The sequence below is a fragment of the Meles meles genome, chromosome 16 (assembly GCF_922984935.1).
Source record: "Meles meles chromosome 16, mMelMel3.1 paternal haplotype, whole genome shotgun sequence".
Taxonomy (NCBI): domain Eukaryota; kingdom Metazoa; phylum Chordata; class Mammalia; order Carnivora; family Mustelidae; genus Meles; species Meles meles.
This window is the reverse complement of record NC_060081.1, coordinates 26,796,974-26,822,173: the sequence shown is the minus strand read 5'-3', so window position 1 is coordinate 26,822,173 and position 25,200 is coordinate 26,796,974. Positions and strand designations below refer to the sequence as shown.

At 39.4% G+C, this 25,200-nt stretch overlaps 1 protein-coding gene across 1 annotated transcript in view; it reads left to right on the top strand.

Moving 5' to 3' along the window:
- The window catches only part of TMEM131 (transmembrane protein 131), a 232,751-nt gene that overhangs the window by 176,305 nt on the left and 31,246 nt on the right, over positions 1 to 25,200 (top strand). Inside the window, exons 20-31 of the mRNA XM_045980652.1 lie at positions 4,050 to 4,202; positions 4,303 to 4,378; positions 4,563 to 4,680; positions 6,747 to 6,885; positions 6,998 to 7,107; positions 7,590 to 7,656; positions 12,850 to 13,001; positions 13,637 to 13,779; positions 14,230 to 14,416; positions 15,796 to 15,981; positions 16,826 to 16,984; positions 17,391 to 17,974. Coding sequence (XP_045836608.1) covers positions 4,050 to 4,202; positions 4,303 to 4,378; positions 4,563 to 4,680; positions 6,747 to 6,885; positions 6,998 to 7,107; positions 7,590 to 7,656; positions 12,850 to 13,001; positions 13,637 to 13,779; positions 14,230 to 14,416; positions 15,796 to 15,981; positions 16,826 to 16,984; positions 17,391 to 17,974 — 2,074 coding nt within the window. The remainder of the gene's footprint in view (positions 1 to 4,049; positions 4,203 to 4,302; positions 4,379 to 4,562; positions 4,681 to 6,746; positions 6,886 to 6,997; positions 7,108 to 7,589; positions 7,657 to 12,849; positions 13,002 to 13,636; positions 13,780 to 14,229; positions 14,417 to 15,795; positions 15,982 to 16,825; positions 16,985 to 17,390; positions 17,975 to 25,200) is intronic.

Here is a 25,200-nt window from a genome sequence, read left to right as displayed (position 1 = left end):
CCGTGTTGTTATGCTCCACAAATAAGTGAGACCATATGATACTTGACTCTCTCTGCTTGACTTATTTCGCTCAGCATAATCTCTTCCAGTCCCGTCCATGTTGCTACAAAAGTTGGGTATTCATCCTTTCTGATGGAGGCATAATACTCCATTGTGTATATGTACCCCTTATCCATTCATCCGTTGAAGGGCATCTTGGTTCTTTCCACAGTTTGGTGACCGTGGTCATTGTTGCTATAAACATTGGGGTACAGATGGCTCTTCTTTTCACTACATCTGTATCTTTGGGGTAAATACCCAGCAGTACAATTGCAGGGTCATAGGGAAGCTCTATTCTTAATTTCTTGAGGAATCTCCACACAGACAAAAGGTTGATATCCAGGATCTATAAAGAACTCCTCAAACTCAACACACACAAAACAGATAATCATATCAAAAAATGGGCAGAAGATATGAACAGACACTTCTGCAATGAAGACATACAAATGGCTATCAGACACATGAAAAAATGTTCATCATCATTAGCCATCAGGGAGATTCAAATTAAAACTACATTGAGATACCACCTGACACCAGTTAGAATGACCAAAATTAGCAAGACAGGAAACAACATGTGTTGGAAAGGATGTGGAGAAAGGGGAACCCTCTTACAGTGTTGGTGGGAATGCAAGTTGGTGCAGCCACTTTGGAGAACAGTGTGGAGATTCCTCAAGAAATTAAAAATCTGGAGCGCCTGGGTGGCTCAGTGGGTTAAAGCCTCTGCCTTCGGCTCAGGTCATGATCTCAGGGTCCTGGGATTGAGCCCCACATCGGGCTCTCTGCTCAGCAGGGAGCCTGCTTCCCCTCCTTTCTCTCTGCCTGCCTCTCTGCCTACTTGTGCTCTCTCTCTGTCGAATAAATAAAACCTTAAAAAAAAAAAAAGTAAAAATCTGAAGTTTTTAAGCAAAGGCATGACATCATTAGAGCTGAGCTTTAAACATTGTTTCTCTGGCAGAAGTAAATATAGGCTGCATACGGAAGTGACAGTAGAGTGCCTGAGGTCAACCCAGGGACTCTGTTCATAGTCCATTTGAAAAATGTCAGGAAGGGCTTTGAGCTTAGGGCATTGGCAGAGGCAGTAAAGTCCTTTCATACTTCTAAGCCTTGGCTGTTAGTCTGTCTTGAATGCCCTTCCTCATGGCCTACCGACAAAGAACTACACATTTTCCAAGATTCAATTCCATGTCATCTCCTCTCTGAAGATTTCTTGACTCTGCTAGGTAGTTACTAAGTGTTACATCTTGGAATGATTTTAAATTACTCCTTGCAGCAGGTGTCACATGTGCTTAAAATATTGCTCTATGTGTTGGTCTTCCCCATGAGACTCTAAGATCCTCTAGGAAAGGAATAAGGGATCCTGTATCTCCAAAGCAGGCAGTTAGTAGATAATGGGTGGATGAACTAGCAAAATAATGGAGAAGAGAGCTTAGGCAAGAGACATTTCAGATTCAAACTGTGCTTGAATATCCTGACAAGGTCCTACTAATTGAAGCAGCTAGGTAGAGTAGATAGAGTCAAAAATATGACTTAGAGTTTGAACCTAGAGAATAAAGAGAAAAGAAATGGAAAACCAAGAGACAGCCACAGCCTTTTGCAGGAAGGTGATGTGGTAAGTTCAGGAGACATGGGGGCAAATGTAGAAGTGTCCCTTACTGTGTGGAAGGAAACATGGTGGGTTATGAGAAAACAGTATGTTGTAAAAATCTTAATGCTATATATAATAAAACCAAAATTTGGAATTTAGCACCTTAAAAAGATAAATTTTGAGTTCATAGGTTCAACCTGTTTGATTCTTAATTAAATCTTTGTCTTCTTATCATTCCACTTTGCACTTGACTTCATTATTTATCCAAAAAGACCTTGTTCCTTTGCCTTTTCAATCAATGATCTCCTTAAATACAGCATAAATCCTAGAACAGAATAATTCAGTAGATGACACAGTGTAAGGCCCAGGGATGGAGTAAATGAGAAAGCGTCTGTATAAAAACAAGGTGTTGATTTTGAACAAAGTAGGATCAAACTTTTAAATATCCTCAAATGGCTTACATTACCAGATTATTTACTTGGAATCACAAATTAACTTGATGCTACTGCCCTAGTCAGGCTGTTATAACAAATTACCATAGATTGGATGGCTTAAACAACAAACATTTATTTCTCACAGTTCTGAATGCTTGGAAAGCCCAAGATCAAAGCACTGGGCAGATGCCGTATATGGTGAGGGCTTTCGTCCTGGTTTTACAAATGGCTGTCTTCTCACTGTATCCTCGCAGAGCCAGCAGATCAGGGAGGGAGGGCAAGCTCTTTTGTCTCTCCTTTTAAAGTCATTAATTCCATTCATTAGGACTTCACCCTTATAACCTAATCACCTCCCAAAAGCCCCACCTCTAATACTGTCAGTTGAGGGTTAGAATTTTAAAGGCATGAATGGGGTGGGGGGGGGGGAGGGGTCACATTCATTCCATAACAGTCACCAGGTTCTGTAAAATCCTTATTCAATGGAGTTTACTAGCACCAGTTGATGAAAACAATACATCCAAATTAGCATTTCAAGTTCTCATAGTTTAATACTTAATATTTGAATACTATCATAAAAGAACTTTTGTACCTGTTACCTCTTTTGACCTCCCCCCATCCCCAACACACACACACACTCCTGAGAGACAAAACATGGACTTGAGCAAAATGATTATTACCAGTGCATGCCAGGAAGACACAGCTGGTTAGAGGCCAGGCTCAGGCTGTCCGGCTGTCAAAGACCGGCTTCCTGCTCCTTTGTTCTCCTGTCCCAGCACCATACCTGACCTCTGATACCTTTCTGCCATATTTTCCTCTGCCTAGGGTGCAAATGATGAGTATTACTTTTAACCTCACCCTCCTTCAACTCCTTTTTTCTGTGTACTCTCCTAATTTCTGTGTCTTCTTATACCAGATATTAGCCCAGTGGGTATGGCAATTTTTGAGACTTCTTCCAATGACTAGGAATCAGATTATAAGATTGAATTCTGAACTCAAATGAAAGGAAAGATTATAATATAATTCTTATTGAAGATTATTTAAATTATTTAATTTTTTACTTAAAATCTGATACCCTGTCATAGGGAGAAGCATGCAGCTGATAAGAGCAGTCATTGGTTATCTGGTTATTTAATCTATCTGCTGTGTTAAGATAGTTGATAACCTGTATTTTTAAAAGATGTCTAATTTGTTTTTGGCACAAATTATATTTTTTCTTTTAAAAAGAAAATACTTCTGAGTAAAATAAATCTGATTTCTTTTGTCTTGTCTTGTTTGGCTTTTGATTTTAGAACTAAATTATTTCATTGTGAATTTAGATACTTGGAGGGCAGCCTGGCCTTAGTATAAACAAATCTTGCTTAACAAACTGACAATGGGGGCGCCTGGGTGGCTCAGTGGGTTAAGCCGCTGCCTTCGGCTCAGGTCATGATCTCAGGGTCCTGGAATCGAGTCCCACATCGGGCTCTCTGCTCAGCAGGGAGCCTGCTTCCCTCTCTCTCTCTCTGCCTGCCTCTCTATCTACTTGTGATCTCTCTCTCTGTCAAATAAATAAATAAATAATCTTTAAAAAAAAAAAACAACTGACAATGACCATTTCCTTTATTCAAAGCTATCTCTGTTTATTACCTTTGTTGGCAGCCTCATTATTTTCACATCAGATATGGACATTTTTCTTATTTTATTTAATTTTCACAAGATTATAGAGATTTGTCCTGCTGATTTTTGTATAACAGGCCATGAAAATGCCAAATTAAAAAATAATTTTATATATATATATATAAATACACACACACACATAGAGATAAGTATAGATATATTTGGGAGTGCTCTGATTACAAAATTAGAGATTATCAAGTGATAAAAATTCCAAGTGTCTTTTGGAGTTTGGTTCCTGAAAAATATGTCTGTCACCTCTAAATTGTGTGTTCTTAAGAAAATCCAACCATATACTAATGAGTTTGTTTGTTTGTTTGTTTGTTTGTTTTCTTCAGGGGAAAGTAGTTCATCAAAGCTTAAATATTATGAATTCCTTCTCACAGAAGGTAAAGATACAACAAATACGATCTTTGTCAGAAGATGTGCGATTTTACTACAAACGATTACGGGGCAATAAGGAAGACTTGGAGCCAGGAAAAAAGTCAAAGGTTTGAGAACATTGTATTTGAGGATTCCCTTCTGTTAGTATTGTGTTACAGTGACCTTCTGTGGATTTAGGATTCACGGTTCTCCTGTGCCTCTTTGTAGATTGCAAACATTTATTTTGATCCTGGACTGCAGTGTGGGGATCATTGCTATGTTGGCTTGCCTTTTCTATCCAAATGTAAGTTATCTTGCTATTCTCTGTCATCCCCTTGACTCCACCCACAGTATTCTTTGATGAAAAGCTGCCACTTTCAAAGTCCATCTCTATCCCTTGGTACCATGGAAATCATTTGAAGGAAAGTTGACAAGTGGATGTAGATTGTAGGGCTGAGTTTATCATAAAGTATGTGTCCTTGTTTTAGCTGAACCCAAAGTACAACCTGGTGTAGCCATGCAGGAGGACATATGGGATGCTGACTGGGATTTGCATCAAAGCCTGTTCAAAGGATGGATGGGAATAAAGGAAAATTCAGGTCATAGGTGAGTGGTTTTGCTTTAAGTATGTTTAGCTATTTTTGCAACTTTGAAATGTCTCTGTTGATACTACTTTCTAAATATTACTCTTATATTAGGTTCTTTTACTTCTCTATAGCTAAGAAAATAGTGCTTCATCTTCAGAAAATTATTAAGAAGGAGTCTTAAATTGCCATTTTAATTGCATGTTGCTCAGAAATACACACACTACCATTTTTCTCTTTTCTTCAGTGCTCGAGATACTTCCTTAAAATCAAAGAACTATTTGAAGTTGTCTTTATAGAGGATGCATACACTGTTCGAGATACAGCCATTTGCGTAGGAGCTACCACTGCCCTCTGCTACAGGCAGAGAAAACATTTCCTAGGTTGAATCCCACAGTGGAGACCAGTTCTTTCCCTGTGAAAGAACTGCCTCTTCCCTTTCCAAGTGCTGAGCCCTTAGGGGGCACCTAGAGCCCCGTTCACTGAGGCTCAACCATATGTCACTGGCAGGCAGAAAACGTGCTAATGATAAACCCTACCACACCTGGATTCAAAAGCAGAAACACACTTCCTCAGCAAGGTAGAAGTACGATTTTTTTTGTGCTCCAGAAGAGAATTTGATTAGAATATTGATAACATGGTAACTGATAAAAACTGCTCTTCTTCACTTGACTCATTTGAATGTATTTGTCAGTATCAAGATAATCTAATTTATAGTACTATAAGTTTTTCAAACCATAAGTGATTGAATCTGAGGGTTTCGTTTATCTGAACTACCTACTATCAAAAATTTTCTTAAGGCAAAAGAGTTAAATTTCTACTTTAAAATGGTGAAAATAAGTAGAGCGAAACCTCTAATGAATTTGCTAGTTCTTGGTCCCCTACGTTTCTATTACAGACCTTACAGTGTATAGACAGTCTCCAAATGTTAACATTATGAATAGATAAACTTGGAGCGGTGCTGAAGAGCCTCTTCACCTCTCCCCCACCAAAACCTCTCCCTTCCTCCTTGTGTGCCCAGCACTCCCCAGCTAAGAAGCTAGGCTTCTCATCTGTCCCATACTATCATGTCCCAGGTACACAGTGACTGTGGCATTCTCCCTGCTGCTTGATTTTGTGTTACAGAGAATTTCTGTTCTTCCCCTTATAAAATCTGTACTCTTACCAATATTAGAGTGTCTCAATTCAGTAGTATTGTGGGTTTAAGTGGGCTTCATTGGGGGCACCTGGGTGGCTCAGTCATTAGGCGTCCCCCTTCGGCTCAGGTCCTGGTCCCAGGGTCCTGGGATCGAGCCCTGATTTAGGCTCCCTGCTCAGCGGGAAGCCTGCTTCTCCCTCCCCCAATTTCCCTGCTTGTGTTCCCTCTCTCTCTCTCTGTCTCTCTCTGTCAAATACATAAATAAAATCTTAATTTAAAAAAATAAATAAAAGTGGGCTTCCATGTTTGGGCCCAGGAACCTTAGCCCAGTGTGTAATAGTGTTTCCTTAGGGAATATGTTCTTGAGTTCTAAACAGCTGACTTATGAATGCTCATAAGTAGAGAAATATTCAAATGAGGTCCTGAATATTTTTGATAACTTTACATATATCTGCACAAAACCCTCATATATATTACCACTTCAGCTGACATCCTCGTTGCATATTAAGATTTTCCTTCTTTTTTTTTTTTAATCTCAGGGGGTAAAAAGCCATATGCCAAGCAATGCACTGCCTTCTCATAAGTTCTGCTGATGAATATTCATCAGCACTCTGCTTTTGGTGTCTAGATCTTTCCACTAGGCTGCAAGTTCCTTTAGGATCCCTTAACACCATATGTTATACGTATATGCCTGCCTTGTCCTTCACATATTCAGTACGAAAACAACACAGGTGATCAGTGATAGAGACTTTGGCAACTCTTTGTGCTAAAACAGACATCTTCATAGATGTCTATTAAAAACATAGTAAAATGTCAGAACAAATAAAACTGTATTTATTCAGGGCCAGAATAAAATTTCTGAAGTATACAAGCCTAATTAGAATTTCTTATATTCAGAAAACTCAGATATTTCATTTTGATATAGTAACTAACAAATTTTTTTTTTCTAGACTGAGTGCTTTATTTGAAGTAAATACAGACCTTCAAAAAAATATATTATCAAAAGTCACTGCTGAGCTCTCCTGGCCTTCTATAATTAGCTCACCCCGGCACTTGAAATTTCCACTTACTAATACAAACTGCTCCTCCGTAAGTATTCATTGACGTTGGTTTTTGGAAATTTGTAACAGGGCTGTGAAGTATCTATTCTTACTTTTAACTATGGAAGCATTTCATTTACTGTTTTGTTACTTTGTTTAAGGAAGAAGAGATTACTTTGGAAAATCCTGCAGATGTTCCTGTCTATATTCAATTTATTCCTCTGGCTTTATATTCCAATCCTTCAGTCTTTGTAGATAAGTTAATATCAAGGTAAGCACTGCTTTAATTAATCAAAATGTTCTATATTAGCATTGAATTATTATTTTACACATTTAGAACTGTCGCAGCTTATATAGTTATAGATTTGGCTTAGAGAAATTCTAAATCCGTAATTAAAATTGAGAGGGGGTTCTGGAGAGAGATATTTATAATGTGTTAAGTATCTAGAAGAGTTTTCAGTTTAAGACAAGAAAAATTAATGTTGAACGCCTTTCTAAAAAAATATAAAAAAATGAAAGATCATAAAGAGAAAGCAAGTGGAACCTATTAAATATTTTTGTTTTAAAAACTGAACAAAATATTAACTATAAGTTGTGGCCTTTAATTTTTGAAAGGTTATTAATCTGGTAATACTGACCTCAGAATCTGCCAAAAGGTAATTTGCAAATAAAGTACAGACTTGATAATTACTCTAATTACCCATTAATTATGATGCTGTTTATGAAGAAATATATATACTTTTTTTATTTTAGGTTTAACTTGAGTAAGGTGGCAAAGATAGATTTAAGAACGCTAGAATTCCAAGTCTTCAGAAACAGTGTAAGTATGCAAACTTCATACTATTCCTGAAAAGTAACTCTATGATATGATAAGTGCAAACATGGAGGAAACCTACTGATTATCCTTAAATTTGGCTGAATGGGAAGTTACTGAAGAAGTCAGAGCAGTCCAAAAATTAGAAGCCAAAGAAAAAAAACCCCAAGAGGAATAGATGGGATTTAGATCAACACGAGGCACACTGGGTAGAAGGTTCCCGTTTATAGGCATTACTCCTTGAGTCCATGAAGGTTTACAATAATGGCTACCAGAAACCCTGAGAATATCTAAATGAGGTATATACTAACATGATTTATTTTTATTAAGCTTCAAAATATTGAGCTTGGTCATTTAAATTTTTATTTTGGATACTTCCAAATAAAATTATAAGCTCCATTAAAGCCAGACCCATAGTTCTTGAACAGATTAAACAAACTCATGGGAATTCCTTCAAATGGTTCCTTGGTGCTCAGGAAGACTGTGCTGAATGTTGACTAGATAAGTCAATCTGTGGCTAAGTAGGCCAGGAAAGAAAAGCAGTAGGAAGGTTTTCAGTGTTAGGGGGCCATCTTGAAGAATGCTTCCATTATTGCATGAGCATCTAGTATGTGTCAGCATTATAGTAGGTACCTTCACATTTGTAATTTCATAGAATCATTACAAGCAGCCAGGCTGAGCAATTACTGACTACCCCAAAAGGTAAAGATTTCCTTGTTCTGTTGCTGGGGAAAAATAAAGCTCAGGAAAAGGAAGGAACTTGCCCCAAGTTCATACCTAGCAGGTATGAAATAACTGGCAGGGCGAAATTAAAAGTCTGGTTCTCTCAGATCCCAGAGCCCTCCCCCATACTGTCATGCCACATAGTCAGTGTCCCTAATTAGCCTGTCAAACCAGATATTCTATAGTTCTTGAAATACTTGTGTTCTTTCCCATAGTTTCGTGTTTTAGTCTATAAGGCATGTGTAAGCTAAATCTTTGTAGAATAGTAGTTTTTTTTTATACTGTCTATAAGTCAATTTTGTGTAAGAAAGTAATTTTCAATGTAAGAAAGTAAATTTCAATGTATCTTTTTTCTGCCAAATAATAGAACACCAGCATGGAATGTAGACATATATTCTAGTCTCGTGCCTTTCTCTTGGAGTCTTTTCCTGGTCGGTTTTTTCCATGCATAAAATGCATAAGATGACAACCTGATAAGCTCAAGGTTATCTAGATTCCAAATAATTAGAAAGCTCAATAATCAGAGATTCCTTTTGCCCTGTTTTTATAAGGGAGGAAATACACATAAGAAATAAATGAGCTAATATTTACCTTTTTTTCTTATCAAACACAAGTTCTTTAGTGTTATTTACAAGGTATAAAACACTGAAGTGTAGGCACTATGAAGGTAGGAAGATGAGTAAGAATATTCTAGATCTCACAAATTTATTCTAAATATGAAATTCTAGATCTTAGAGTAAGGTTAGGTTGAATTCTATCACCATTCTCTATAGTGGTTATAAAACCCGTGGTTTTCAAAGTATTTGGTCTCAGGACTCCTTTACAGTCTTAAATTATTCATGACTCCAAAGAGTTTTTTTTGTTCATGTGGGTCACATCTCTCAATATTTACCATATTAAAAATTAAAACTGAGAGATCTTTTCTGCAAAAGGCCAAAAAGTATATGAAAACATGCTCAACATCACAGTCATTAAGGAAATGCAAATTAAAACCACTATAAGATATCATCTCACACCTGTTAGAATAGCTATTATCAAAAAGACTGGATATAACAAATGTTGGTGTGGTTGTGGAAAGAAGAGTAGGAATATAAATTGGTACAACCACTATGGAAAACAGCATAGAGGATCCTCAAAAAATTTAAAATAGAACTACCAAATGAGCCAGCAGTTCCACTTCTGGGAATATGTGCAAAGGAAACAAAAACACTAACTCAGAAAGATATCCGCTCCGCACCCCCATGCTCATTGCAGTATTATCTGTAATAGCCAAGGCAACAATCTTAAGTGTCCATCAATGAGTGAATAGATACAGAACTTATGGTATATATTTATGCAGTGGAATATTATTCAGCCAAAAATAAAAGGAACTCCTACCATTTTGTGGCAACATGTATGGACCTTGAAGGTATTATGCCAAGTAAAATAAGTCAGACAGAGAAAGGCAGTACTGTATCTCACTTCTATGTGGAATCTTAAAAAAAGGAAAAAAACCTCAGACTCCTAGAAAAAGAGATCAGAGTTGTGGTTACCAGAGGTAGAAGGGTTAGGGGAGAGGGAATTGGAGAGAAGTGGTCAAAAGGTATAAACTTCGAAGTACAGGACGAGGAAGTACTACGGATGTGATGTGTGATTACAACATGTTGACTAGAGCCAACACTGCTGTATAGAGTAGATAGTTGTTAAGAGAGTAATCTGAAGAGTTTTCATCACAGAAAGTTTTTTTCCTTTTATTCTTTTTTTCATTCTTTTCTTTTCACTGTGTCTGTATAAGAAGGTGGATGCTGCCTGAGCCCATTGCAGTAATCATTTTACAGTATATTTAAATGAGACCCCTGTGTCTTAAACTTATACAGTGATGTATGTCAGTTATTTCTCAAAACTGGGAAAAAACTGTGAAATAGCTTTAAAATATTTAATTCATTTAAAATAAGAATAAACTCATTCCATTTAACAAAGGTAACATAAAAATTAAAAATAGCTGTATTTTCCCAAAAAGCCTTTTTGCAAGAAGAGCAGATTGTTTTACATTTTTACAGATCTCTTTAATGGCTCTCAGACCTAATACACAGAGCCCCACTGCTTCTGCATTTAGTCTTTCATGCTGTATTGTTTTGGGTGAAGTATATGACAGATATCTGACATGACCTGGCACAGATACGTAGTTACCAAAAAAAAAAAAAAAAAAAAAGAGTATCTTAACTGCCTTTTTAATTAATTCTAACAGCATACATCAGTTACTCAGGAAATACTGGTTCACTTAGATAGGCAGAGCTTCCAAATGTTGACATGATTCACTCTACAAAATCCAAAAAATCATATTCATTTATATAACTACCAATCTCATCAAGGAATTCCTTAACTATTGGAAAGCTGTGAAGTTCACAGGGGTAGATCACGTTTTCCAAAATTCTGAATTTTCTCACTCAAATTTATCATGGGCAACAAATACTTCAGTTGTTTTTCCTTAATTGGACAGACACACTTCATTTTTGTGACAATCTCTACCAAATACCCAAGTCTGAACAACCACAGACTATCAGTCATTCTTTCAACTATAAATGGTCTTCCATGAGAAAAGCAGCCAGTTCAGTTTGTCTCTCAAATGGTAGACAACATGATGCTTCAGTCGGCAGCAGGAGTGCTTTATCCGTACTTCCCATTTTGTCAGACGATACTAAAAATGTGTGTGTCCAAAGATTGAGATTTATTAATATCATTAATTGCTTAATCAGTAAGAATTTTTTTTTAAACTACAAGTACATACCAATGAGGAAGACAGTAGCTATAGGGAAGTTAGATACTACTGCCTTACTTTAAGCTGAAAGGTCAGTTGTTTTACCCACCATCGATTTTGCTGACCGCTGGTGCAAATGTTGACACAGTGGAAAAGGCAGATAGCATCTGTCAGTGTTAGAAAAATAATTTTGACACTATGGATATCCTGAAAAGATTCTGAGAACCCTGGGGATCCCACTGGTCACTCTCTAAAGAGCCACAACTGCAGAATTACTGAGAATCAGTTGAGGCCTTAATGGAATCCCTGAAGTATCACAACATCCTCAAATGTTTGCCAAGTCACCAGAATTTAAGTTAGCTAGTGTTTATTGGGAATATATGTATAGTATATAATGTGTCCATCAATTCCTCAGAATAGTTTATCTAAAAGACACCTTACTGACTAACCATTTTGGAGCAGTCAGGATATTCTGTTGTCCTAGTAGACATTGACAGAAGAAGGTTAGATGCAGAAGAAGATGTTTTGCCTCAGAAGCATGAGTTTAAAAATAGTGGCTTCATTAAGTCTATTGACTGTAAGTTATGTTTGTAGAATCATACCAACACAGTAGATAGATCTACATGTTTTTGTTTGGTTTGGTTTTTTGGTTTTTGTTTGTTTGGTTTTTTTTTTAATTTATTTGACAGATCTCAAGTAGGCAGAGAGGCAGGCAGAGAGAGAGGAGGAAGCAGGCTCCCTGCTGAGTGGAGAGCCCGATGCGAGGCTCGATCCCAGGACCCGGGGATCATGACCTGAGCCGAAGGCAGAGGCTTTAACCCATTGAGCCACCCAGGCGCCCCAGATCTATATGTTTTAAACCTAACTATGCCAAGTGGAGCAGGAAGTCATGCAAACCTCACTCCCCTTCCACATGTTAGCAGAGCCATGAAGAACCGTGGACATTTGTAGCCAAGTGTTTCCAACCCTTTCCCCCCCACACACCAAAAATGCTTAAACTTAATGTTGCTTAAAAATCAGAACAGTGTATCCTTAAGTGTGAACTATCATATTTTTAATAAAAAGTATATTTTAAATCTTATCTGTAACTGGCTGTCAAGAAGCCATCTTTTGATTATTAAGCTAAGCTATTATTTAAACTTTCAGTCAGTCAAATGTTAACAGTAATTATGTGCTGAGCTTTCAAAATAATATTCAAAGTTGAATTCAATTCAAAGATATGAGTTGGAAATATTTTTACAAATAAAAAAAATCTGATACACTCTGAAGACTCCAGCTGATACCCATCAGAAGGAGAAAGAACAGGAAAATTGGATGAAAGTGGAAACGGCAACATAGGACTTTGGGGTGCTGATTGCACAGGTCTTAGGTTTGTGCTAAATTTTTGAGATTTGCTTCTTAGATTTGTGTCCTTTTTATATATGTGTATTATATTTCAGAATTTTTTAGTCTTAAAAATAAAAAGATACATGTATACAAAAACAAATGCCCAGTACAAATATAGGGACTTTGGTGACAAGGAATCAAAGCCCTTTTGGGGACATAAAGCACAATGAGAAGGGCCATCACTGGTTGCTACTTCTGTCTGCAGGCTAAACAGTATCTGAATCATGAGGGATAAAATTGTTCACATGTTTAATCAGTTCAAGAAACTAGTACTGGGCTGTGGATGGGGTAAAGAAAAAATTTCTTTCCAGAGAATACAGTAGTGACTTCTGTTGTTTACCCAATGATTTAAGGCTCATCCACTGCAGAGTTCAACAGGATTTACAGAAGGCCTCTCTCGACATTCAATTTTAAACCTAATTTTAAAACCTGGAGAAAAGAAATCTGTCAAAGTAAAGTTTACTCCAATTCACAACAGAACTGTTTCTTCACTAATCATAATCAGGTATGTTCTGTGATTTAAGTGTGCATTGATTTTTAGTACTTACTCAGAAGTCCTTATTTGATTTGTTTTAATGTGAGTTTGTGCATCTAATTTATTAAATAGGGTATTAACGGGTGCCTGGGTGGCTCAGCTGGTTAAGCAACTGCCCTCGGCTCAGGTCGTGATCCTGGAGTCGCAGGCTCGAGTCCCAGATCAGGCTCCATGCTCAGCAGGGAGTCTGTTTCTCCCTCTGACCTTCCCCCCCATGCTCTCTCTCTCTCTCTCTCAGGTAAATAAATAAGATCTTTTTTAAAAATAAATTAAAAATAAATAGGGTATTCACTTTGTCCAAAACATGCACACAACATATCACACTTGATGAAATGTACCTCTGTGATTATATTTAGAACTTGAAAACCTGAATAGTGTTCTTACTATACCATGTGTGACTCTTAAAAATGAAAAACTCTTGCTTCTCTTTGTGTAAAGATTTTTAAATTCTTGAAGTGTAAATGTTTTCATTCTGAAGTTTAGTATATTCATTTTTACATGGTTTATTAAAAAATGAGTTATAGATCAATTATCTATAATTTATACAAATTTATAATTTATTAACGTAAATTTTAATGGGAGAAAATTCTGTATTTCTTGCACAGAAATAATCTGACAGTGGTGGATGCTGTGATGGTCCAAGGACAAGGAACGACTGAGAACTTGAGGGTGGCAGGCAAGCTTCCAGGTCCAGGGAGTTCCTTACGCTTTAAAATCACAGAAGCATTATTGAAAGATTGTACAGATAGTAAGTATTCCTAATAGTTTCAATGGCGCAACTTTCAGTGTTTGTTTCCAAAAATAAATAGTTCCCCCAAAACAAACAGTATTTCTCTATGTGCACGTGTGTATATTAGTGATGAATACTTAAGATTTTTAATGAAATACCCTGACTTGTTTTCAGGGTTGTTTGATTTGAATCTTCAAATATTTAAAAGTTCAATTTCCATTGCATGTCTTAGATGATTTACTCTGAGTATGAAAAATAAACCATAATTAAACTTTTGCTATCTCTGCTATCTCAAATGGTACAACAAAGTGGAGTAGTACTTCCTGATGAAGTCTGGGTACCAGCTAATCTCTTCGGCATGAGGAGGTGGTTCATAATGTTTGGCATACATTTATGGTGAATATGATAATCATTTGGACCTACAGCACATGCTAACAAGATTTATACTCTTGATACTCCTTCCTTTAGGTTTGAAACTAAGAGAACCAAATTTCACATTGAAAAGAACATTTAAAGTAGAGAATACGGGACAACTTCAGATTCACATAGAAACCATTGAAGTCAGTGGGTACTCGTGTGAGGGATACGGTTTTAAAGTTGTTAATTGTCAAGAGTTTGCACTAAGCGCCAACGCCTCTAAAGACATAATCATATTGTAAGTATTATCTTGGGAGGTGTAATGAATTACTGGCTTCCCAATCACCCTCAAATAGTACAGTTGTTCAGATAGTTTTCATAATCACAAAAAAAGTCTTTATCCATAAATGTACTCATTTGATTTGTTTCCCCTTCATCTTTAGTTATTTCTTCGTATCTTTGTGAAACTTCCTATATATCCAAAGTGGATCAGATAATCTTAGAAACCGGTTTCACAGTTATTTCCAGGGCTGTGTTAAAGCATACGGTTTGGGTAGGAAATTGATTATAAATTCAGTCTCAGTAACGAGAGGTCCCTGCATCGCACACATGCAGTTTTTCTATGTTGTGCGATGGAGGAGTGCATAATGTTCTGGTCAGAAGACATTGTTAATGCCTATATTGGGAATAGCTGCATCCTATTCTGACAGTTAATTGGTAACTTGTTAGATTATAGAGTTTGTGTAATAAAATGTAACCTCTGTCCCCTTAACTGAGTGATACTTTCATGATCTTCAATGGATAGTCACTCAGTACGGAATGATAGTACTCATGTACGGCATAGTGCTTGGTACCTAACGGCACAATGGAGAATAAGACGCCTCTCCTCACGGTGCCGACCATCTGGTTGGAGAGCATACAGTTAGCAAAAAATAAAAACAAAGTAATTAGGGCAGAAATCAGTACTACAAGAGATGAAGAGAAGATCACCAGGGCTAAGATGGTTTTGGTTCTGTGTGTGTGTTTTTTTTTATTTTATCTCTCAGGTTCTGTATGTATATATTTAGCTTTATCTCTCAGGATATATTCCTAACATATGATATATTCATAACATAACAAAGAGTGGATTCAGATAAAGGAGAAAAGAGGAAGGGAGAGAAGCTCAGAGAGCACGTCCTGAATTAATAATTAAGCTCATTATTCTTCTTTTTCATGCAGTTTCACTAATTACTGACAGAATATAGTTGTATTTGTTATTAACCTCATAGATAATGCTTTCTCGGTCTTAAAATGAGACCTTAAAATGAAGTCTTAAAAGTTGAGGAGAGGGAGTTGAGGGAAACTGGAAGGGGAGATGAACCATGAGAGACTATGGACTCTGAAAAACAACCAGAGGGTTATGAAGGGGCGGCAGGGGGGTGGGGGGGGGGTGGGAGGTTGAGGAACCAGGTGGTGGGTAATAGGGAGGGCACGTACTGCATGGAGCACTGGGTGTGATGCCAAAACAATGAACACTGTTATGCTGGAAATAAACAAATAAAAAAAAAAAAAAGTTGAATAGATGTACCAAACTCTAAAATTCCCCTTTAGGAACCAGAGGTGTGTGGGACTGGTATTAGATGTAACCTGCTGTGGTGTATTTTTAAAACTAGTCTAACTGCCGCTATTCTGTTTCAGGTTTACTCCTGATTTCACAGCTTCTAGAGTTATTCGTGAACTGAAGTTTATAACAACCAGTGGCTCTGAATTTGTATTTGTATTGAATGCATCCCTTCCATACCATATGTTAGCAACCTGTGCAGAAGCCCTGCCCAGACCCAACTGGGAGCTGGCTCTGTACATCATCATCTCAGGAATAATGAGGTACTTGTGTCTTCTTTTGAGGTTGGTATTCAGGCATCACTTGACACTATTGCTCGCATGCCCACTGTGTGCCAGTCACTGTTCTGAGTGCTAGGACTATGTCAGCAAACAGAACAGACCTTTTTGCCTCGATCAAACCACATCTACTAGTGGGAGCAGTCAGAACTGAACCCCAGTTGAGTAGCATATACAATAAGCAAAAATCTTCTACTTTAAAATTTCTTATAGAAATTAAGTACATGTTAATTTCTTAGAGGGAAAAAAACCACTCATAATTTGCCAAGTAAAATTACTTGATTTGGGCATAGGTAATTTACTCAACATTATATAGTATTTTTTTTAAGCAGGCCTAAGCAACACAAAACATGAGAAATATTTTTTAAATCCTCAGCAACCTTATCTTTTTTTCAGTATATTTATGTGTTTAGAGGATCTGATACACTTGCCTCTAAATTTACATAGTTACCCCACACATCCTTTAAGGGAAAAGAATTGGCCTAGAAGGTTAAAACCGCAAGGTAAAAGCTTCTTCGTAAAAGGAAAAGTAACCTCCAAGTATCTGTTCTGATACAAGTAATTATTTCTTCTCTATAAGCCTCCATGTAAGTTGGCATTCTATAAAAAGGGGCCTGCAGGGGTGCCTGGATGGCTCAGTGGGATTAAAAAGGAGCCTGCAGACTTTTATTCATGACGCTTTTTGTCTAGTCCAGTAAAAATTGTCTCAGGCATCTCTGCTTTTTATATCCAGTTGTACTTTACCAAGAAACTCTGCCTTTAATATAAAATTTTGTTACCCTTACACTAACAAGTGAATCCTAACTCTCCACGTTCTGTGCCCCTACAGTGCACTGTTTCTCTTGGTAATTGGAACAGCCTATTTAGAAGCTCAAGGAATTTGGGAGCCATTTCGAAGGCGACTATCCTTTGAGGCCTCGAACCCACCCTTTGATGTGGGCAGACCATTTGATCTCAGGAGAATCGTTGGTATTTCATCTGAAGGAAAGTATGTTCACATGCTGGAAATAAATTCTCTAGTACATATAGATGTGGCTGATATAATTAAAAGAAAAAATAAGTTTTTCTTTTCATCTTTGCTCAAGGGGGAAGAAATCTTAATTCTAATAACTTCATAATCGCTTGTGTATAGCTCTCTTTACTAAGAACTCAGCAAATCCCATGTTTTTATTATTATGTTAGTAAGGATTAAAATATTCTTAGATCACTGACTTGATTGCTAAATTTTCAGAGAGAACAGATCCTATAAAATTGTGAAAAGCATTCCTATTTCTTGCTGGGTTCTTTTTCCTTAATTTATATTTCTCTTGTGGCTGTCCTGAGGAGGTAACATTTTTTTAATCTTAGATTTTGTAAGTTGCTATTTACTGATCTGCAGTTGGTCCTTTTTTCAGCTTGAACACACTCAGCTGTGACCCCGGTCACAGTAGGGGATTCTGTGGAGCAGGCGGCTCGTCATCCCGAACCAGTGGAGGCAGTCACAAGCAGTGTGGCCCACCGGTGCACCCACACAGCAGTCACAGCAATAGAAACTCAGCTGACGTGGAAAACGTCAGAGCAAAAAACAGCTCAAGTACCTCTAGCAGGACTTCTGCACAAGCTGCTAGCAAAGCAAGCCCCCTTGTCTTAGATTCTAGTGCAGTGGCCCAAGGTCACGCAGCAGGCAGAAAGTCCAAAGGAGCCAAACAGAGCCAGCACAGCAGTCAGCACCATGTCCACAGCCCGCTGGAGCAGCACTCTCCACCTCCACCCCCACCACCAGTGCCTCAGCACCAGGAGCCGCAGCTGGACAGGCTGTCCCCCGCCCCCCTCTCTCACCCTGCCCACCCAGAACGTGCCGGCAGCACAAGGCACAGCTCAGAGGACTCAGACATCACCAGTCTCATAGAAGCCATGGACAAAGACTTCGACCACCACGATTCCCCACCCCTAGAAGTGTTTACAGAGCAGCCGCCATCACCATTGTCCAAAAGCAAAGGTAATCATCAGTTCTCGCTGGCAGAAAAGCATAATGTATGTGGGGAAATTGGGTGCGTGATTAAGGGGCTGTTGTGATTGTAGTTGTGATGTAAACAGCTGATGTAGTAAGTGTTCTTCTGGCTCTAATTTACCTCCAGTTTGGACTTCCAACGTTTCCATATCTGATGCAGATAGAGAGGTATCCACTTATCATAAAAAATATTTGAACTTCTTAGGTTATTTACCAAATTTAGAAATTTCCTGGACATCTGTTTCCATGTTCAGCTGTCTGTAATTGTTGTGCTGTGATAGGTTGAGCTTTTTTTTTTAATTGTTAAACTAATTTTTAATACAGTGGTAAAATGGAGACCATGCATTTTAACTCAGAATATTTCCAGGGCACCTGGGTGGCTCAGTCAGTTAAGCATCTGCCTTCAGCTCAGGTGATGATCCCAGGGTCCTGGGAATGAGCCCCTCACCTTCCCCTGCTCAGCGGGGAAGTCTGCCTCTTCCTCTCCATCTGCCTCTCTCCCATGCTCATGCTCTCTCTCTCTCACTGTCTCTCTCAAATAGAATATAAATAAATAAAATAAAATAATAATTATAAATAATAAAAATAATAAATAATAAAATAAAATAATAAATAAAATCTTTAAAAATGATAATAATAATATTTCCACAGAATCTGTACTTTAGAGCAGGGATTGGCAAACAAACTACAGCCAGGGGGCCAAATCACTGCCGGTTTTTATAAATAAAGTTTTATTGGAACATAGCCATGCTTATTCATTTCCATATTGTCTATGGCTGCTTTCATGCTACAACAACAAAGTTGAGTAACTGCAAGAGACCATGAGGTCCACAAACCTGAAAGTATTTACTATCTATCTCTTTACAGATAAAGTTTGCTGATCCCTGCTCTTAGTTACTTATTTCTCAGTAACAAATGACCCCAAAGCTTTGTCACTTAGAATGCCCACATTTACTATCCCAGAGTTGCTGTGGGTCAGGGATCTGGGTGCAGCTTAGCTGGCTTCTCTGGCTCACAAGACTGTAGTCAAGGTGTTGCCTGGGGCTAAAGTCATCTTAAGGTTCAGCTGAAGGTGAATCTGCTTCTAAGCTCACTCAGGTGGTTGATGGCAGGATTCAGTTCTCCATACACTGTTGGACTGAGGATCTCAGTTCCTTGATGGCTGTGACCCCCACCCTCATGAGTCCTCTCCATGTGGCACTTTAAAGCAGTTGGCTTCACCAGGGCAAGGAAGTTTAGAAGGCAAGAGAGAGAAAAGCTAGCAGGACAGAAGTCACAGTCCTTTACGACCTAATCTTAGAAGTGACATCACATGACTTTGGCAGTGTTCTGCTGCTCAGAAATGTGGTCCCACCCATGCTCCAGGAGAGAGAATTCCACAGAGCATAAACACCAAGAGGCAGGGGCGTACTGGGATCTTAGACGTGACCTACCAACACATACACAGAAGTAGGCTATTTGGTAACTTCCAAAATCAAAATATAAAAACCAATAAACAGCCTGTAGCTCTATTTCAGTTTAATCCCTTTATAGCCCGAGCTTTTTGCATCTTCCTCTCTCTCCCATGGCAGCTCTGCCAGTACACATGATTCCAAGCCTGTTTCAGGACCTCCCTCACTGGTGTACCCGTGTACCAGTGGGTTTTTGCCTTTCATTTACACAGGGAAACAGGGAGCTTGGCTGTCGTGAGAGACCAGAAGAAACCCAATGTCCCAGAGTCCAGGACTTTTATTAGAGAATTTCCTACTCTTGGATATGAAGACTAGTTACGTAGAGTCCTCTTAGAATTACATGCATTTGGATTTGTAAAATAGTAAAATGTCTCAAATATTATTTAACTTTTTCCAGAGAAATGTATTTTTTGCTAACTCATTATTAATAGAGCTTACTTATTTTAGGGTAATTTTTATAGTAACAGGAAATGAATCCTTAAAGTTCTTTTTATTAGATCAAGTTACTTAATGAGTTTTTTCAATATTGAGGGCATGAATGAAATCAACATATATAATCATTTCTTACCAGAAGGAATTTGGCAGTCAAACTGAATACCTCACTACCTATGTCTAAGATAGTTTGCTAACATCAGTGTGATAGGTCCATTTTTACTTTCATGATATTCATCTGGAACATAAATATTAAAACTAAAAAATGATTTTAATGGTCACAGTGGTCCTAGAGTCGACCTACTAAAAGGTATTTAGGAGATGGAGTATGTGTACCTCCACATCGTTAGTGATTCTTGAGCCCACAAGGACACAGTGATTCCACGCATTATATCACATCACATTTGTTACCCTTCCGACTGCTGCTTTTTGGGAAGAAGGAAAGAAACAAAACCTTTAATTTTTTTTAGCAAGTATTTTTATTGAAGTGTAACATACATGTGGAAAACTGGCCTCTTAGAAGAACTTATAAAAGTGGGTGTTGATCTCCAGGTTGCAAAACAGTGGTGTGTCATAAAACCATAGGCTTTTAGCTGGGCAGAACTTTTATAAGCTCTCTAAAGCTTACCCCAAGCCCCTGCAAGTCTTCATCATGTTCACATTAAATATGAACCTTCTATTTTCAGAAGCACCCTGTTTCCCTCTGTCCCTCCCCAGTATCTCAGACAAAAAGTCTACCTTATAATGAGCTTATGAAATTTCTAGCTTTTGGGGCAACTGAGTGGCTCGGTCGTTAAAGCATATGCCTTTGGCTCAGGTCTTGATCTCAGGGTCCTAGGATCGAGCCCCACATCGGGCTCCCTGCTCAGCGGGAAGTCTGTTTCTCCTTCTCACACTCCCCCTGCTTGCATCCCCTCTCTTGCTATCTCTCTCTCTGTCAAATAATAAAATCTTTAAAAAAAAAAAAAAAAAAAAAAGCTCTCTCTTTTGGCCTGTTCAGAGTGATCTCTCTTCAAATAAATAGCTCTCTCTAGATTTTACCTAGATTGTAGCCCATCCAAGCCATTTCCCTAGTCTTTCCTCCTGTCACTTCTCCTTGTGGAAGATGGCACCCAGAAATGCCCTCTGTTCACAGGCAGCCTGAGCAGGGCCTCATATAGCTGCGTAGTCCTAGGCACTGGACGGAGGCCGTTGCTGGATTGAGGGTTAAAACCTAAGGAAGCTCTGCACCTGGTGCAGTCACCTATCAGTATCCGCATTAGCTGAAGAAACGGTGTAGTTTGCAGCCATGCTAATTTCTGGCTACGGTTGCATGAGGGGCAGCTTTATCTAGGGTAGGGAGGCACAGAGTGGCACACAGTCATGAGGCCAGGCTCAGACATGTGGCAGGCCCAGATTAAATCATGGCTCTGCTCCTTACTAACTGTGTGACTCTGACATTTACATCTCTGAGCCCCCATTTGTTACCTTTAAAGTGGAAAAGATAGCTACTACTTACATCGTGGGACGTAGCTCCTGCTGGGACTGTTACTAGGCAGGAGATGGTGCTCATGGTCTTCAGCCTGCTGAGTTGAAGGGAGCTGTGGAACACCGCAGCACTGATCTTAAAGGTGAGAAATGGGACAAACAGGGCTAAGGAAAGAATCCTAAGGGCAGGGCCAGCAAGGAGAAGGCCAGCAGACAGGGTGACAAAGCAGTCAGAAGATGTGGTCGCCCTCTCCCAGCAAGGCCAGAAGAAATAAAGGTAGAGCAGAGCTGCACAGTCTGGCAGCTAGGACATTACTTGACCTTGGCAGGATAGTTGCTGTGAAGTGATAGGACGAAAAACCAGGTTACTGTGGTGTAGAGAGTACTGTTCACATCAGACTTAACAATGGCCACTTCTTAGGTGTGCGCTGGGGGCAAGTAAGTGAAAGGGAGCATTTATTCTTTAATCTGTAGTTTCCGTATTTAACTTTTAACAACAACAAAAAAAAAGATGCAGAGGAATGAATATTTTTTTTATAGATTTTATTTATTTATTTGAGAGAGAACAAGTAGTGGGGAAGGGCAGAGGGGGAGAGACAGAGAGAGAGAGAGAGAGAGAAGCAAACTCCCCGCTGAGCAGGAAGCCCAATGCGGGGCTCAGCCCCAGGACCCAGAGATCATGATCTGGACCTAAGGCAGACACTTGGTCAACTCAGCCACCCAGGTGCCCCGGGATGAAAATGCTGTGTAGTCGTATTTTTAATGAAAAAAATGGGGAGCATGGCGTTTGGAAATATCTGTGAGTGAAGGACAAAAAGGCAGTAGAGCTGAGAGCGATGATGTTGGTCAACACTTATTAACGTTCCAGGCCTGACTGCACATGCCTCGTGCACCCTGTTGGCTGGCATTGCTGTGACCCTGTGTCTCCAGTTGGAAACTCAGTCCAGAAAGAAAGGTTGCAACAGGCATTACAGGAGGCCATGACCAGGCCCAATTGTAAGCCCTCAGCTTGTAACGACACTGTCCTGCTGCCTCCAAAAAGTAGAGAAGCAAGTGCCCAAGGAGGTGGGTGGGCTGGGCCCCAGTTCAGTCGATTACAGAAGATGAGACACTCATTCCACAGGTGTGTGGATGCAGATGAATGGGTAGAGAAGCAGAAGCGGTACAGGGAGTCCAAGGAGCTTCTGTCTGAGCTGAAGTCGCAGCTGCTGGGACTGAGGGGCAAAGTGGGAGGACAGAAACAGGAAACACTTGAGAGTAGTCTGGTGCTCATTTCTGGAGCTCACATTTCTGTGGACTGGGAGTCCATGGGACATGAGAGCTGGATGTGCAGAGCAGCCCCACAGGTAACATTGGGTCCCAGCTGAGGCTGGAAGGAGCCCTACAAACGGGGAGAACATGGACAGTCAAGGGATGGGAGATCCGACATGTCTAACTGCAGAGATGGTGGAAGCAAGGGAATGACAGGAGACTGTGGTCTGCAAGTGAGACCGGAGACTGTGGTCTGCAATGAGACCTGAGACTGTAGGGCTTCAAGGAAATGCAGTTCTGGGCGGTAACAGGTTCTTGGCAATGGTATATGGAAGTAAAGCCCATTAGCAACAGTGAGGCCACAGAGCCTTACAAAACCTTCTGGAAGCCTCACGTGTTTGGGAATTGAGATTCTGGAAAGGCACACAGTGCATGTACCGTGTGATTCATAAGTCTAACTTCAGTTCAGCACTAAGAGTTTAGGCCTCAAGTTCTGTTTCTGAATGCGTTAGGGAGAGAAACTCCGAGAGCTTTTTTGGATTTCAGAGGTCCTGAGAAGAGATGACTGACCTGACCCCTACAAGGCCTGGATCCCAGCTGATAGGTTGAGAGAAGAAGTCCGTGAGGCTGGTGTCAGTCTCCTCAGTGAGGACTGGAGACATGCAGGGTACAGTGGTGAGGCCAGACAGTGTGTAGGAATGTAGTGTGTGTGCAATTGTCACAGACATAGAGGGTTCTGTGCGCGTAGATCTGATCTGCCTTCTGGGCTGTCTGCAAGGAAACAGACTAGATTCAGAGCTAACATTGTAAAAACTCACCTGCTTCCCAAAGCATGGCATCTGCCAAGTATTGGTAAAGCCTGAGGCTTGGTTGATAAACTTTCCAGTCCCTCCTCTACTAGTGTATATTGTCCCACAGGCAAAGGTAACCAGTCCTCGGAGTAAATCTAACCTGATTTGCCCAATAGGGGTGGAGAAGTGGACCTGAGCAAGCAGAGAGAAGGGCTAGTATCAGTGCAAGGGGAGCAGTGTTCGTAGTACTTGCTACCGAAAGTTGTGGTCCAGGGACTGGCGACAGTTAACATCACCTGGGGGCCTTAAGAGATGTAGAATTGTGGACCCCAGCCTAGAGTGCTGAGTCATACCCTGCATTCAACAAGGTCCACTGGTGATTGGGATAACCTGTGTTAACCCACTAGTGAACGTAACCAATGAATGTCCTTGGGAGGTGGGCACCTGTCCCTCTAGTGGTTTTTGGGCAGACAGGGAGTTGCCCTTAAAGGGAGTGGACAGAAATACCTAGACAGAACAGAAGCTGTCCTCTCCCAACATTAAATTGTAGTTCAGTGTGCTTTTGAATATCTGTGGTAAATCCAAAATGAGTTGAGTATAATAATTTTATGAAAACCCTACATAATTGAATTCTGTGTAATGTAAAGTTTTTGGTGGTGCACGAATAAGGTCTTGGGTAACTTACTGGTTCTGCTCACACACCACAGTTGGTATATACAACCTTATAAAGGTACCAGAAAAGCTAGAACAAAAAGAGTATAGGTATTCATACAAATTCATGAATTCCTTCCCTGGGTTAGAAGTAAAATTATTTCACTTAATAAGGACTTCTTTTCTAACTTGAATTGAGCTAAACTAGTATCTTCACAGTCTGTGCACAGAACTTAATCAGACAGAATAAGTTTGAAAACCATTATTTGCTTTAACTTTAAGAACTCCTGAGGAAGTCTTTTCATATGCATGTTTTGTTTTAGTTTAACGTGCTTATATAAAGTTATTATGTGGGGAAATAAATTTGCATGACTGGTACTGACCCCAGTAAATTGTGTGTGGGTCTATATTATTTATTGGCCTCATTTAGACCATTTCAGCAGCCAAAACATGAGGAGGAAGACAAATTTCTGTCAGGATTAGTGCTTCTCCAGAGCGTCAGCTGTTACATGGCCTGCCTTGGGCCTGCCGCTGCTAGGGACAGCACATATTCAGAGAAACCACTTGCTGCTAATTGAAACTTTACTGAAACAATTCTTTTGGGTTGAAGTTAATGAAATGACTTAACGTGGGAGAGAGATAGCCAGAGCAGCTTGGCTAGACTAGTTGATTACAAATTTATTCACTCCTTAGTGAAGACAAAAAGTAAATGACCAGGATGTATTCTTTAAATTTATAATTCATACTTTGCTGCCTCAAAATAATTGGAGGTGGTTTAAATTATTAAAGCCTGGGTAAAACAGTGAAGACAGAAAGGAGTTTTTGATGTTTTATCTGTTTGTTTTTAATTATGGTGCTCTCTCCTCAGAAACCTAGAAAAAACTGAGTTGTTACCATTGAGTGTTAAATTGAGCAGCGTGGTTCCTGGCAGCAAGGCCCAAAGTAAAACATTGTTCTGTAGTTCTCATGCAGGAAGAGGAAGCCTGAGACTGCATCTGGGGAAAAAAAAAACAGCCTTTGCTGGCACAGAGTTCCCGCTTCCATCGGAGGACACTGATTAATACAATGGGCATTTGTCTTTATTGGAGAGAACATGAGAATGTTCTTCACGCAGATGTATGCTTAGCCTCACCCATGTGCACAGTACTCATGGTGACTACAGTATGTATAT